The sequence below is a fragment of the Phaenicophaeus curvirostris genome, chromosome Z (assembly GCF_032191515.1).
Source record: "Phaenicophaeus curvirostris isolate KB17595 chromosome Z, BPBGC_Pcur_1.0, whole genome shotgun sequence".
NCBI lineage: Eukaryota > Metazoa > Chordata > Aves > Cuculiformes > Cuculidae > Phaenicophaeus > Phaenicophaeus curvirostris.
In genome coordinates this window covers 57604254-57619787 of record NC_091431.1, presented here as the reverse complement: position 1 = coordinate 57619787, position 15534 = coordinate 57604254, and the positions used below count along the sequence as shown (strand labels likewise).

The following is a 15534-nucleotide window of genomic DNA, read 5'->3' as shown; positions in this document are numbered from 1 at the left end:
GGCCAGATACCAGATGTATGCTGAGGAGCAGTTGCTTTGAGTTTTTTCAGTGTGCCCACGATCCTTCAAGGGCAGTTTGCAATCTGACTGCAACCCATTTTAAGGTGGAGAAGGGAGAACCTGTACATGGATAAGGCCGTGACTCACTCACCCATTTTCCCAACACTTTTGTTCCCTGTCAGAGACTAAGTCCATGGTTTTGAAGTTTTCATGGTTTTTGTTTTGTGAAATCTCAAGGGTACAAATCAAAACAGGACAGAGCAGTTCTAAATTTTAATCCAGTTTTTCTTTGCATTTTTTAAGTGTTTATATTTTATCCAGGAAGAAAACCTTACACAAATGAAATGAACTTTACCTATTAGATAACTCCACACATGCCAGAGGCTGCATTTTAAACTTGATAACTTTTATCAAGTGTTTGTCCTTTGTTATTTGTTCAATTGCGTTCATAAGCTCTTAGGGTCTGTGTTGTAGCCATTGACTGAAAAAGGAGTAACAATATACTGAGGTGTGTCTTTGGTACAATAAACAGGTTAATCTGGCTAAGTCTTTCCTTAACATGGGAAGAGTTTGGGGCTATAGTGTAATTTTTTATCATTTTATTTGAACAGCTGTTGAATAAATTGTAAAGAATGTTTTGTACTGAGGTTTAGTTTTAGCATGTTAAATGTATTTTCTTATAGTAAAAAAATCACCATACATAATGTTAATGATTATAAATATATGTGAACAGATCTTTGACCACATTTCAGTAGTTTTTTGCAATTACTGGAAGTGTGGTGACAGTAGTGGAAATGGTTCCCTGTGTCTGCTCCACCTGAGCTAAAAGGTGAATCACACGGACTAAATTCAAGTAATCAGATGTACAGAGGCTAGGATATGCCAGAGTACCTGCTAAACAAATATAAACGGTGATAGTCCTTCTAGTTCTGGGCATTTACAAAAATAAACAAATGCTTTCAGCCAGCCTTTTTCCTGGTGATATATTCATGTGCTCAACATTTTTTTTTCTAAACCAAGGTTGTGTAAGAGTTCATACAAAAGTAACAGGATAGTGTTTATAAATACTTTCTGCAGGTTCATAGTTCTTCTTGTAGGTGCTGATTTTGGCCTTAACCCAAAACCCCAAAGTGAGAAGTAAAAAGATTTAATTTTGACAATGCAGAATCCATTGCAGACGGGGAATTCTACTCATGGCAAATGTTTAGTGTAAAACAAATACTTAGCTACAGATGTTGATTCCACCTGCTCTGAGTTTTAATCAAGTTTAAAAGGGATTTTTCTGTGTTATGTGGAGAATTGAACATATAATTCTGTTTAATGATTTCTAAATGTAGCACTGAACTTCAGAGGCTAAGACTAACATTAAATTGTGCCCTGCCTCAGTTTTAATACCATACAATCCATACTGGAAACACCAGAAAGCTTTACAGCTCACAGATATTCACCCATTTTTTCATTTCCCTTCTTTGTCGGGTTTTGTTTGGTTTGGCTGTTTGTTTTTCTTTCTACAACAGTTGACTCTACCATCAAGCTGGCCTGGTAGGTTTTGAAGGTGGGAGGCAGGAACTGAACACTGGGTTGTAGTGTCTTGTGGGAGACTAAACCCGTGCAGGCACCCCGGGCAAGATCACAAACAATCAATATGATTGGAAATCAAGTCGTTTATTAGCAAGCAAGCAAGCCTTTTGTACTTTTCTGCTATCTTGTCTAATGTTTACATAATGCTTGGCTGAAGCCCGAAGTTTCCCGTAGTAGTTTTTGTATAAGTTATCTTGCATGTAGACTGCCTTCTTGTTCTCACACTGTAGCTGCTTCTTGACCTTGATGTATTCCAAATTTCTCCCTAACAACCTGATAAGGCCACAACATTAGACCAGCATATATTCCTGCAGTGTCTGACCTACTGCTTCTGGCCCTGGTGTGCGAACACAACACAATGAGATGACTGAGAAGTGGGCAAAACAGTCTGCCTGGGACTAACTACTAGCACAAAGGGACCGAAAGCCTAGAAATAAAGGGAAACATTTTCTTACAATGTTTCCACGATGACTGTAATTGTGAATTTTTTAGTGGTAGTATAAAGCCACCTGTCTGGTATCTTTTGTTCAGAAAGTTACTCCTTAAAATGCAATTTATTATTCACAAGGCTATGAACCCAAAGGTCACTGCTAACCAATTCGGAATATAGCTCAACAGAAATTTTAAAAAAGAACAAACAACAAACCTGTAAGAGATTCCTTTTAAATATCTTTATTTTTTACGAGAGAACTGAATGTGATCATGAACAAAAATGCCTTTTTCTGGAAGAGCTCAGCAATTTGAATTAAGGTTTTAATATGCAGAGCCTGACCAGCTACTAAATCTTCCTGAACAACAACAAAAATATTGAAGTCCACAGTTCAGCTTGCAACACGCTTCCTTTCCTTCCACACATGCCTCTCCTTACTCCCATCTCCCACATCCGCTGATTACAGCCCTCTAAGAAGCAGGATACATTCAGGGCAGAGAAGAGATAATACAGCAGGGTCGATACGAATACCAGGGCATAGGAGATCGGGACCCTGGCTCTTTTTCTAGGATTCCTTTTTAATCAAGCTGTACCTTGAGGTCTGGTGTCTTTTTTTGATTAACACCTAAATATTTTATCCAATAAAAAGCCCACATGCCCAGAGCATGGCTTATGTGGAATTGGCTTAGTTATATTCAAAACATGATTGCTAAACCCTTCCCCTAGCATCCTTCCTGAATTAAAAGGTATTTTTCTGATTCACCTCAAAGTGTCCGTGTTGTCTATGTCCACAACCACCCACCGTGTGGCCTGGCACCAGTAGAGCAGGGGAAGGCAGAGAAATCTTACTTAGGAGCAGGAACAAGGGTCGTGAAATGTCATTGCATTGCTTTATTTTATTTCTGCTGGGGGCTTGGCCGGCTGCCCTGACCCATTGCATGGGCCACCCATGGGCCACTGAGATTTTCTCAGTGAACATCGACCACAGACCAACATGTTCATCAATCTGACACACTTGCATGCCCAAGGGCTCTGCCCTGTGCCAGCGGCACAAATCCTACCCCATACACCAAGCATAAAGCCCCATCTGCTTAGACTTGAGGCTTCCTAGTGGTGGACTTGCAGCTTCCCCAGGGATCAGTTTCTGACACGGCAACCAGGGAGAATGAGCATGCATCAAGGGGTCAGGCTTGTCTCATGTAATCCCACCAGCTCCTGTCTGACGTAAGGACAAAGGGCACTGGGAGCCCTTTTAGGACATTCTTGATGAAAGCAGTCAGTGGGCTGCCTTAATCTGTGCAAGGGATTTGTCCACTTTTTTATGAAGCTCCTGTGCAGAGGTGGATGGCTAAGTGTGACTTTAAAGTACACCTTTGCTTTGTACACCTTTAAAGTACACCTTAAAGGAGATGCTTATAGTGCACCACTAGACCTACATAACTGCCTTTAGAGCACAGCACTGTGAACATACCATGCTGCATACCAAGCACATTTTCCTTTTGCAATTTATTTGTCTGTATGTCTGACGATTCTCTTCTGAGCCTCGGTGAGAAGCATCTTGGTCTGATTAGTCAATTTTCAATGTTGCAAATTAATGGGTTAAAATTAAAGAAAATTTTAAAGACATCTGTGATAACTTCCTGTTACTTTTAGATCACAATTTAAAATTATTCGAGGATACTTTTAACACAGAAACACTATGAGCAACAGTAATCAGTGGAAACTCTACAGCAGATTAACTTCAAAGTAAGTGGATAAAGATATATTTGCAATTCTGAAAAGACTTGAAGTAGAAGCAAGAACACTAATGACAATCCAACAAGGTGATTATTTATTGTTGCATGCTATGAGAAGTTTACAGTTTTCACGTGTCACTTTATTTCTGAGACATTAACACAATTATGAACATTACAGAGTTCTACGTGCTATACAGTTTGTGTTTAACTTCATAAAACGTATGGAGAGGAACTGTAGGTATCTATACAAGCTGCCTTATGTTATTGGCTTACTCCCTAATGATCTTAGTGCTGCTGGGCAGGTTTTGTCTCTCCTGGCCACTGTGGAACCAGAGCTTTCACACAGCATTTGGGTCAAGGTGGCAGTGGTCTTCTCCTGAAATATGAATTGCTCCGGAGTCATCCCGGGGCTGAGCCCTAAGCATCCCAGGCTTCAGCACCTCCCCTGCTAGAAAATGTCAGTGTCACAGACACAAAGGACCGCAAATACTGCAGGATCACTTTTGCAGTCTTCTAAAACCCTGTAACTACAGTCACGCTGGCGACAAGAACCATTCTCCTTCCTAATGTAGTCTGTTCTTGCCAAAAGCAAAGTACTACATGTAGGGTTGCAGCTCCCCTAGGAAACTTGCACTGAGATGATGGTGTGGTGCTGTCACCTTGTCACACGAGCCTGTTACTGTTGGATCACTGTTAACGCACTCAGATCCATGCAATAATACTGGAAAACACGACTAATGAAAAGCAGAAAAGCTTATAACTTCACAGACAGAAAACTTCTGTCCCGAGTGGAGTACGGTGCCTTCATTCACTTATGTGCTGCAGGAAAAGATATTTCAGGTGCTATTTCATGCACACTGTCAGTGGTTCAGCTGTCAAACCCGTGCATGCAAGTGAGATGTATCCGTTCAGAACAACTGAACGTTATTCAGTCTCCTCTTTACCTGTGATAACACCACTGAATGTTAACAGCAGAATGCTTTATTCTTAAATTTTCTTCTTGAGCACATCAAGCAAAGTAAACTTTGCGTAGACGCTCAGCTTTCTGTTACCTTTGCTCTCGTAAAAGCAAACGCACATACCTGACACAAACCACACCGTTTACATTAAATCGGTATAAGTCAACGGCAACGTTAAGCGCTATTTAATCATCACGCCGAGTGCAAACTGACACTTCCAGCTGCACACTTAAGCGCGACTTGTAAACACAATGGATGTAAAATTCCCAGGTGGTGAAGGTGCACCGTGTTCCAGCCCCTTGGAAGGGTCTCTCCATTCCCACACCAGTTCTCCGCAGTCGCTGTCCTCGAAGTTACAAATTTTTCTGCTCAGCCGAAGTAAAACCCCCGGTCTAGAGCCGGGCAGATCTCCACACAGTCCGCACACTCGTTACACTCGTTAGCGGAGCCCCGGGTGCGCGGTGCCGGCTCGGGAACCGGCGGGGCTCGGCGCGGGGGGCCCCGTCCCGCCCCGCAGCCCCCGGCGCCGCAGGGCAGCGCCAACCCCCCTGCTCCGGGAGAGCGAGGGAGGCGGCTCTGCGGGGCCCGGGCGGTGCGGGGGCCTCAGCGCGGCACCCAGCGGAACCGGTACCCGTCGCCGGTGCGCAGGGTGAAGGCGCTGCCCTGCGGGAAGGCGAGGGTGCGGATGCCGCCCGGCTCCCCCAGCGCGGCCCGCAGGACGCCGCCTCCCTCCGGCTCCGAGGGGGCCGGGTCGGCGCGGCCGCTGCGCTCCCCGCGGAAAGCGCCGTGCAGGCGCGGGGCGGCCCGCGGGCGCTTGGCCGAGGGGCTCCCCCCCGGGCTGCCCCCCGGGCCGCCCCCCAGGCTCTGCAGGGCGGCTCGGCAGCGCTCCGACACCTCCCGCAGCATCGCATCCACGCACGGCGGCTCCGGCCGCCCGACACCGCCACACGCCCCGGCCGGGACGCCCTCGGCAGCGGGAGGCTGAGGAGGAGGAAGAGGAGGAGGACGAAGGGCCTCTCTGTTGGCGTCCTGCGGGAGCATCAGCGTCTGCCGGGGGGAGAGAGCGTGACTTCCGCGCGTGTCCACGCCGCGCATCCCCGCACCGCCCTGTCCCGCACCGCTCGTCCCCACATCGCACACCCCCGCAGGGTGGATTCCCTCACCGCGCATCCCCTCACCGCGCATCCCTTTACCACCCTGCCCCGCACCTCGCATCCCTGCAGGGTGCATCCCTTCCTCGCGCATCTCCGCTCCTCGCATCCCCGCACGTCCATCCCCGCATGGCTCATTCCCACAGCGCGCATCCACGCACCATGCGTTCCCGCACCGTACACCCCCGCACCGTGCGTCCCCACATTGCACATTCCCGCAGTGTGCCTCCCTGCTCCGCGCATCCCCACACCGCACATCCCCGCATCACCCTGGTCTGCACCACACATCCCCGCACCGCGCGTCCCCACATCGCGCATCCCCACACGCGCGTCCCCGCACTATGCAACCCCGCACCGCGCGTCCCCGCACCGCACATCCCCGCAGTGTGTGTCCCCGCTCCGCGCCGCTCATCCCCCGTACCACCCCGCGCTGTCCCCCACAGCTTTCCCCCCCACCAGCCCACCCTGCCCCGCCTCACCTCACCTCGCTCAGCCGCACACGTCCCTGCCCGCCCCATCCCGCCCGACAGCCCCGCACCTCCCCGTGGCCGCATCCCCCCGCGCCCCGTCCCGCACCGCCCCCCGGCGCCCCCGGGACCCTCACTTCGAGGACGGCCGCGAGCTGCCTGGCCTGGCTTGCGAGCTCCTTCAGCTGCGCGTTGCTCTCCCGCAGCGCCACCAGCTCCTGCTGCCTCTGCGCGAGGGTCTCCTGCAGCTGCGAGGGACACGCGAGGGACCGGGTGACGGCGCAGGGCCCCGCGGCTGCCCCGTCGCGACGTGAGTGGGAGGTCAGGAACCCGGCGCGGGCCCTTAAGGAGGGTGCGGGGGCCCCTACCTGGCTGTTTGCCTTCAGAGCATCCCCCAGCGCTCTCTGGTGCGTGCCCGCCGCGTCCCACCAGCGCGGGGGGGACGGCAGGCGCTGCGGGGGCAGGTGCGGGGGCAGGTGCGGCCGCGGGCTGCGCTCCAGCTGCGGGCTGCAGGGGCCAAAACTCCCCTCCGCCCCGAGAGAGAAATCAAAGTCAGCGCAGTCCGGCGCTGTCGGCATTGAGGTGGGTGCATCTGGAGGGAAGAGCCACAAGCATTAGGGAAAAAGAGGTTTTCATGTTTGCTGTTCCCCTTGGCCCCAGCACAACATCCCCACTCTGAACATCCCTCTAGAACTTCCCGGCAGGCTTTTACTGCACCGCAGCACCTGTGCAACAGAAACCTGCTTAGATTTAATTTCTGGCTCCCATGGGACAAAGCTCGGTGCCAGCCCGGGTCACTCTAGGAGCCTGTGCAGGGATGTGCTGCCTTGCACTGTCTCAGGGCGGGATAACCATCCAGTGAGTGGGCATCCAAAAAAACCCAAAAGCAAAGCAACAAAAAAAAAAAAAAACAAACCACAAACACCTAACAAAGTGTGACAGGCATGTTTGGATCAGGTAAGGAAAAAAATCTACTTGCCAGACATAAAATCATCAACAGCATCTGTGAACTCCTGGAAATCAAACTCCTGTCCATCCTGGAAGCAGGGATCCTGGGAGGGGTGAAGAAAATGTGCCCTTAATCAGGACCTAGGGCTCAGACCCACCCGCACCCCCTGTAAAGTCAGACTATGTTTATCTCGGCCTTAAATAGGGACTACTGATTCGTTGCACCAGCTTGCCAGAGCCAGAAATAAATACTGCTTTTGATATTCACCCCGGGAGTGACCTTATTGGCCTCTGGATCACCAGACAAACAAATCCACTTCCCCTTCCCCCTCCTCGGTGTCAGGGCCAGACACGAGCGTGTGGCTCGTGGATCCAGGCTCTGACATAGCCCACTGCTGCTCTATTGCCCCAACACTGACCCCTCTGACGGGAGGAGCTCATGGAATTGTAGAATCATAGTATCATAGAATCACCAGGTTGGAAAAGAGCCACCTGATCATTGAGTCCAACCATTCCTGTAAAAAACACTAAACCATGTCCCTCAGCACCTCGTTCACCTATCCCTTAAACACCTCCAGGGAAGGTGACTAGACCACCTCCCTGGGCAGCCTGTGCCAGTGCCCAATGACCCTTTCTGTGAAAAATTTTTTCCTAATTTCCAGCCTAAATCTCCCCTGGCAGAGCTTGAGGCCATTCCCTCTTGTCCTGCCCCTGTCACCTGGGAGAAGAGGCCAGCACCCTCCTCTCCACAACCCCCTTTCAGGTAGTTGTAGAGAGCAATGAGGTCACCCCTCAGCCTCCTCTTCTCCAGGCTAAACAACCCCAGCTCTCTCAGCCGGTCCTCACATGGCCTGTCCTCCTGCCCCTTCCCAAGCTTCATTGCTCTTCTCTGGACTCGCTCCAGAGCCTCAACATCTTTCTTGTGGTGAGGGGCCCAGAACTGAACACAGGATTCGAGGAGCGGTCTCACCAGTGCCGAGTACAGAGGGAGGATAACCTCCCTGGACCTGCTGGTCACGCCGTTTCTGATCCAAGCCAAGATGCCATTGGCCTTCTTGGCCACCTGGGCACACTGCTCGCTCATGTTCAGTCGCTGTCAACCAACACCCCCAGGTCCCTCTCCTCCAGGCAGCTTTCCAGCCAGACTTCTCCTAGTCTGTAGCTCTGCACAGGGTTGTTGTGCCCCAAGTGCAGGACCCGGCACTTGGCCTTGTTAAACCTCATGCCATTGGACTCTGCCCAGGGGTCCAGCCTGTTCAGATCCCTTTGGAGCCTCCCGACCCTCCAGCAGATCGACACTTCCACCCAGCTTAGTGTCATCCGCAAACTTGCTAAGGGTGCACTCGATGCCTTCATCCAGGTCATTGATAAAGACATTGAACAGGGCTGGACCCAGCACTGAGCCCTGGGGAACCCCACTGGTAACTGGCCTCCAGCTGGATTTAACACCATTTACCACCAACTCTCTGGGCCCGGCCAGCCAACCAGTTTTCTACCCAGGAGAGCGTGCGCCTGTCCAGGCCAGAGGCTGAGAGCTCCTGTCCTCCACTGTGCCCATCCCACAGGAGGCTGAGGGGTCTCCTAATGCCCGCCCACTCGTGGATGCCCTGTGCCCGGGGCGGCCAAAGCTGTCCCAGCCAGGGTGTTACCTGCTGCGGAGCCACGGGGCCAGTGGGGGTGCTGGGAAGGACGGGGGTACAGGCTGCCAAATCCTGCCAGTCGATGGTAGTGAGCACTGGGGACAGGGAAAGGCAGCAGTGAGGAGCTCGGGCAGGGACCAGCATTGCCAGAGGGGTTTGGTGACACAAAAACCACGGGTGGCAGGAGCATCCTCAAGGGTCAGAGTCCTGGAGTGCAGGCTGGGGAGCGCAGCATGGAGAGAGGCGACACAGCAGAGGGCACAGTGGGGGCTTTCGGCCGGGGATGCAGGAATTGGGTGGCATGGGGGCATCACTGGGATGCGGGGATGGGGTCACGCGGTTGTCACCGGGATGAGGGATGCAAAGTGGGGAGCATGGGGATGATCCCGGGATGCAGAGATGGGGGACACAGGGGCGTCCGGGAGATGTGGGGATAGGGGGAACGGGGGTGTCACCAGGATGCGGGATGCGGGGATAGGGGGCACAGAGGTGTCCCTGGTATGTGGAGCTCGGGGTCGTCCCCGGGATGCAGGATGGGGAGCATGGAGGTGTCACCGGGATGCGGGGATGGGGAGTTCGGGGCTGTCCCCGGGATGTGCAATGCAGGGATGAGAGGCACGGGGGCGTCTCCGGGATGCGGGAAGAGGAGCACGGGGGTGTCACCGGGATGCGGGATGGGGACTCGGGGGTGTCACCTGGATGCGGGATGGGGACTCGGGGGTGTCACCGGGATGCGGGAAGAGGAGCACGGGGGTGTCACCGGGATGCGGGATGGGGACTCGGGGGTGTCACCTGGATGCGGGATGGGGACTCGGGGGTGTCACCGGGATGCGGGAAGAGGAGCACGGGGGTGTCACCGGGATGCGGGATGGGGACTCGGGGGTGTCACCTGGATGCGGGATGGGGACTCGGGGGTGTCACCTGGATGCGGGATGGGGACTCGGGGGTGTCACCGGGATGCGGGAAGAGGAGCACGGGGGTGTCACTGGGATGCGGGATGGGGACTCGGGGGTGTCACCTGGATGCGGGATGGGGACTCGGGGGTGCCACCGGGATGCGGGATGAGGAGCACGGGGGTGTCACCGGGGTGCGGGATGGGGACTCGGGGGTGTCACTGGGATGCGGGATGAGGAGCACGGGGGTGTCACTGGGATGCGGAGCACGGGGGTGTCACCGGGATGTGGGGATGGGGGCACAGGGGTGTCTCCGGGATGCGGAGATGGGAGACACGGGGGCGTTCCCGGGATGCAGGGATGGGAGGCTCGGGGTCATTCCCGGGATTCGGGATGGGGAACACGGGGGCGTCCCTGGGATGCGCGATGCAGGGATGGGAGGCACGGGGGCGTTCCCGGGATGCGGAACGGGGAGCGCGGGGGTGTCCCCGGGATGGGGCGCTCGGGGCCGCCCCCGGGGCGCGGGGAGGGTCTGGGGCGCCCGGCGGGACTCACCGAGGGCGCCGCGGCGCGGTCGGGGCGGCGGCTCCGGGGGTCCCGGGGGTGTCCCCGCCGCCCCCCCGCCGGGCCGCGCCGGCTTCTTGGGGCCGCGGGCGGGCGGCCCCCGCACGGTGTTGGGGCAGATGGTGCCGAAGGCCCGGCGGCCGCCCCGGTCCATGCTGCCGCCGCCCTGCCCGCCGGTTCCCGGGCCGCGCCGCGCCCTGCGCGCCCGCCGCTCGGACCGCGAGGGGGAGCGGCCGCGGGGGAGCAACGGGGGGGCGCGGGTTAAAAGGAGCCACCGGCCCCGCGGCGTCGCGGCGTTGCCGAGCCCCAGCCCGGCGGAGGAGCGCGGCCCCCGCCCGGAGAGCCGTCCCCGCCGGGGCACCGGGAGGGCTGGCGGAGGATAAACTGACCCTTAGGGACGGGAAGGGGCAGCTGAACACGGGGGAGAACTCCTATAACAGGCTGCGGATGCCCCGTCCCTGGAGATGCTCAAGGGCAGGCTGGACGAGACTTTGAGCAGCCGGATCCAGCGGGAGGTGTCCCTGCCTTCGGGAGCGGAATGGATGATCTTTAATGCCCCTTCCAACCCAAACTATTCTATGATTCTATGATTCTGTGATTCTGTCATTCTGTGAGTCACAGAGCGCTGGAACAGGCTGCCCAGAGCGCTGGTGGAACCTCCTCCTCTGGAGATCTCCAAGACCTTTCCGGACGCGCTGCCGTGCGACCCGCCGCAGGCGAGCCGGCCTGAGCAGGGGGGTTGGACCGGATGGTCTCCAGAGGTCCCTCCCAGCCCTGGCCAGTCTCCGATTCTGTGATTTTCAGCCTCCCCTGCCGGGCACGCAGGTGTTTCCCGCAGCAGCCTGGAGCAGCTTGGCTCGTTCTGCCTGAGCGACTGGGAGCACCGTCCGTGTGCCGCCCACTCCCTCCCGAGAGCAACTTTAGAGGTGTATTTGGTCTTCTAACATCTCAGGGCAATAAAATGGAGAAAATAAAATAATTTACAACATTATGGCTATTTTCTTCCCTTGCATGTTTCCTACGCTACCGTAACATCTTGCACCTTGCTTGACAGCACGCACCCGGATTACAGGCTTGCTCAAAAAATAGCCACCTGCTCTTTTATTATTTAACATTTTGTTTTCCTATGCTCAGGTCAGGGCACCTCATTTTTTCCCCCCTGAGCCGTGACCGGTCACTGCATCTATTCTTTTTTTTTTTTTTTCCTGAGCCATGACCAAGCCAGTGGGTGTCGGTTTGAAATGGGGAATGAATGGCACCATCGGGAATGACCATTTTGTATGGGCTGGAGTTCACTGTTGAGGTGAGATTGTTCTGTGCCAACGTGTTCCCTCTTCCAGCTATGTACACACACCACCAGCAAATAAACGAGCACAGCTGACAAGTAGAAAATTTATTCAACATTTATTTGGTCCTTCCACCATTATCTTTACGGACTGTTCTTCAAATAAATAACACAGTACTTGAGATCCTGTATATTATTTACACGTTGGGCCATGAAGATGACCAAAGGGCTGGAGCACCTCCTGTAAGACGACAGGCTGAGAGAGCTGGGGTGGTTCAGCCTGGAGAAGAGAAAGCTTTGGGGAGACCTTCCGTCAGCCTTCCAGTACTTAAGGGGGGCTACAGGAAAGGTGGGGAGGGGCTCTTTATCAGGGAGTGCAGGGACAGGATGGAGAGTAATGGTTATAATCTGAAAGAGAGTAGATTTAGATTAGATATTAGGAACACATTTTTTACTGTGAGGATGGTGAGGCACTGGCACACGTTGCCCAGGGAAGCTGTGTCTGCCCCATCCCTGGAGGTGGTCAAGGCCAGGCTGGATGGGGCTTTGAGCATCCTGATGCAGTGGGAGGTGTCCCTGCCCGTGGCAGCGGGTGTGGAACCGGATGGGCTTTAAGGTCTCTTCCAACCCAAACCGTTCTATGATTCTATAATTCTAAAAAAACTGCACAGGGAGAGTGCAGGTGACGTGCAGTAACGTCACGCGCAAAACGCCATCTGATTTCCGAAGCTCCGGGCTCGCCGCGGCGCGGCTGACCGCAGCCCCCACCCGCCCCGGGGGCGCCGCAGCACGGCGAGGGGCACAGGGGCCGGGGGCACCGCCGCTGTCACCCGCTGTCCCCCCGCAGCCAGGGGCACTTCTGGGCCAGCTGCGGCGGCAGGAGGAGCGGCAGGGCCCGCCCGTTCAGCGACACCAGGAGCTGCAGCCGGTCCATGCAGTCCCGCAGCAGCCCCTCGGGGTACCCGCTGACCCGCAGGTCCAGGGGCCGGCGGTGCCGCAGCAGCCGGTCCGCCAGCCCCAGGCTGCCGGCGGCCAGCAGGGACGGGGCGTACGCGTGGAAGGCGTAGTCGGCCAGGCTGAGCTCGGCGACGCCCCCCGCCAGGCCCCGGGCGTCCGCGGCCTCCCCCGCGTCGGCGCCCCGCGCCCCCAGCCGCACCTGGCTAAAGTGCTCCAGGAAGAAGCTGACGGTGGGCGCCGCCAGGTCGAATCCCAGGCGGTGCAGGACGATGCGCTCGAGGTTGCGGAGCTGCTGGCCGGTGAAGGCTCCGCCGCAGAGGGCGAGGAGCTGCTTCACGCGGGGAGCGTGCACCTCCACCTGTCGGACGGGGAGGGGGACGCTGCAGCCGGCGAGCGGGCTCCGGGGGGAGCCGCGGGTCAGCCGCGCCCGGGGCCGCCCTACCTGCTTGCAGGCGATGAGCAGCGCCGTCACCCCCAGGAGCTGGAAGCAGTCGGCGGCCACGGGGGTGGTGGAGAGGAAGCGGTCGAGGATGTTGACGGCCAGGCAGAGCGCCTCGAAGGAGAGGCCGAAGTGCCGGTGCACGGGGATGAGCCAGCTGACCAGCTTGCAGCGCGCCTCGGCTGTCACCTGCGGCACCGGGACCGGGGTCGGACGGGGCTGACGCCGGCTGCCCCCTCCCCGCCGCCCCCACCTGCGGCACCGGGGTCGGACGGGGCTGGCACCGGCTGCGCCCTCCCCGCCGCCCCCACCTGCGGCTGCCGTGCGAGCGGCTCCCGCGGCTGGAAGCGGCTCTCCATGCCCTTGCGGGAGCGGTACCAGCTTTCGCCGTAGTCGCGGAAAGCCTGCAGGTCCTGCGGGCTGTGTCCGCCCGGCCCCGCCACCGGTCGCCGCCGCCGCCGCCGCTCCGGTCGCCGCGGGCAGCGGGCGGGGGAGTCGCGGCGGCCGCTGCGGTGCGGAGTGCGGGGTCGCCGCCCGCTTGCCGCCGTCACCATCGCGGGGCCGGGGCGGCCGCGGGACCCGGCGGCGGGTTTTTGAGCGGCAGGGCGGCCCCGACGCCGCCACCGCCCCCCCCACCGCGCCCCGCCGGCCGCCGTGTCTCCAAAACAAAACCCGCAACGAAAGGCAGCGAGTGACCCCAGCGCCTGGCTCTGCTCCAAGGCTTTTCCACCGGGTAAAGCGGCCGCCGGAGCGCGACCTCCCGGGAACAGCGCCGAGCACGGCTCCCTCGCCCCTAGCACAGCGGGAGCCGCCGCCCTGCCGCTACTAAAAACGCACGTTTCCCCAGCTCCCAGTCTTAACTCGGAACCCAACGAGCTTTAACAGATGCATATAAGTAATATTCACTTGACGTCACCGGGGAATACAGCACAAACACACCGGGGGAGATGCTGGGAACGCGGGGCTCCTCTGCGCGGTTCGGGTCTCAGTTCCCCCAGCCACGGGCTCCTTGGACACGGGGGGGGCGCTGTTTTAAACAGCCGAACGGAGGGAAATGGATTCGTTCCTCCACGGCGGCTGCTAGTTTGTGTAAGTAGAGCTGAGGCCAGACATGACTGTTTTATCAGAGATAATTTGGTTACATGATGCGCTGATCAAGTCTGCTATAGGTGAGGAAAGAACGGCAGAAGGAAAAAGGAAAACTTCTCCTCCATGAAGCAGCAGCGAGACATCAACAGGAAACAGAAAGGAGCTTCAAGAAGTCTACAACCCGACTAGCAAAATAGATTCTTGGGCTTGCATGGCAGAAGCGGGAAATCTTCTCAAAGGAGAGGACAGACAACAGAGGATACACTGCCTTTATAACCACACACACCCCTTAACAGTCTGTTGTGACTATGGCAAGAAAGATCCATTGATCACAGTCTTGCGTGTGATCAATGCTTTTAGAAAAATAACACAAAGGTGTTAACAGAAGTATTTATTAAATAAATGCAGCAAAAGACAAAGTTCATCTACAGCAAAAGAAAAAAAAAGCACAGGCACAAAAGTTGCTCACATACACTGCAGAAGCAGAAAGCCACTGTAGTCTTCGTTGGTTTTGGTTGGTGTTGGTTTTTGTTTTTTTTTTTTAAGATAACTGTGCTTATCTGTACACCACAGTGCTACCTGTTTTGCAGAAAAGCATTACTCACTCAGGAGCATGTGCAATTTCTTAGTTATTACAATAAATCCCCTTAATAGTAACAAATGAAAGAAGCTATTTCTTTAAAAGATTACAAAGCAGGGCATGCTGGAGGAACACAAAGAATGCATCCACATATCAGCACAGAAATAGAACAAAATCTCTTGTATTCACCACAGTTAAATAAGGGAGAACTCAAGGACAATTAACACTTTCACCTGGATTTAGCTACTTAAAACCAATAACTGATACAATAAACTTAAATCCAAAAGGAAGAAGAGCTTGTTAGTTGCTGAAATACTGAAATGCATTTCTAATTCATGTTTCCAAAGGACACAAATAAAAGACCTCAACTAGAACAAAATCTAGAGAACTGTTCAACATGCAGATTTAATTTTTATCTTCAAGGAATGTAGTTTGCAGGTTTTTATTTCTGTCTCTGACACGAAAGATGGTTGTGTCTAGGAATACAAACCCAGAAGTGAGGTCTGAACATCATAATTTAACTCTTCAAGTGCTTCCTTGTGTAAATGGTGTATACTTTGGAATTTAAAAAAACTAAACCACTTCCTGGTTCTTAGATTAGCAGTAGTTTATCAAAATCCATAAAAGGACAACAGATGCAATCACTTTTCCCTCAGTTCTTAGCAAACTTCCAGAATTGAACGTAGGGTAAACATGCACAAGCTGGATTACACTTTCAGTTCTCCTAGCTCAGTCATACCAGTTCTGCTGCTATGGTAATACTGGATAGCTCCATGTATTTTACATTTCCTTCAGTGCCCCCTCCTGTACGCTGT

The 15534-nt window shown here is 54.9% G+C and overlaps 2 protein-coding genes across 2 annotated transcripts; both read right to left on the bottom strand.

Annotated features, from left to right (window-relative positions):
• Positions 1-5309: 5309 nt before the first annotated feature.
• On the bottom strand, positions 5310-6902 carry MCIDAS (multiciliate differentiation and DNA synthesis associated cell cycle protein). Its single transcript, XM_069880263.1, has 3 exons — positions 6693-6902; positions 6462-6572; positions 5310-5753 (listed from the first exon to the last, which is right to left on the bottom strand). The coding sequence occupies exons 1-3, from the start codon at positions 6900-6902 to the stop codon at positions 5310-5312; spliced, it is 765 nt and encodes a 254-aa protein (XP_069736364.1).
• Positions 6903-12441: 5539 nt separating this feature from the next.
• On the bottom strand, positions 12442-13604 carry CCNO (cyclin O). The gene is made up of 3 exons (XM_069880591.1): positions 13362-13604; positions 13054-13239; positions 12442-12969 (listed from the first exon to the last, which is right to left on the bottom strand). Exons 1-3 carry the CDS (start codon positions 13602-13604, stop codon positions 12481-12483), a joined length of 918 nt encoding a protein of 305 aa, XP_069736692.1. The 3' UTR covers positions 12442-12480.
• Positions 13605-15534: the final 1930 nt, after the last annotated feature.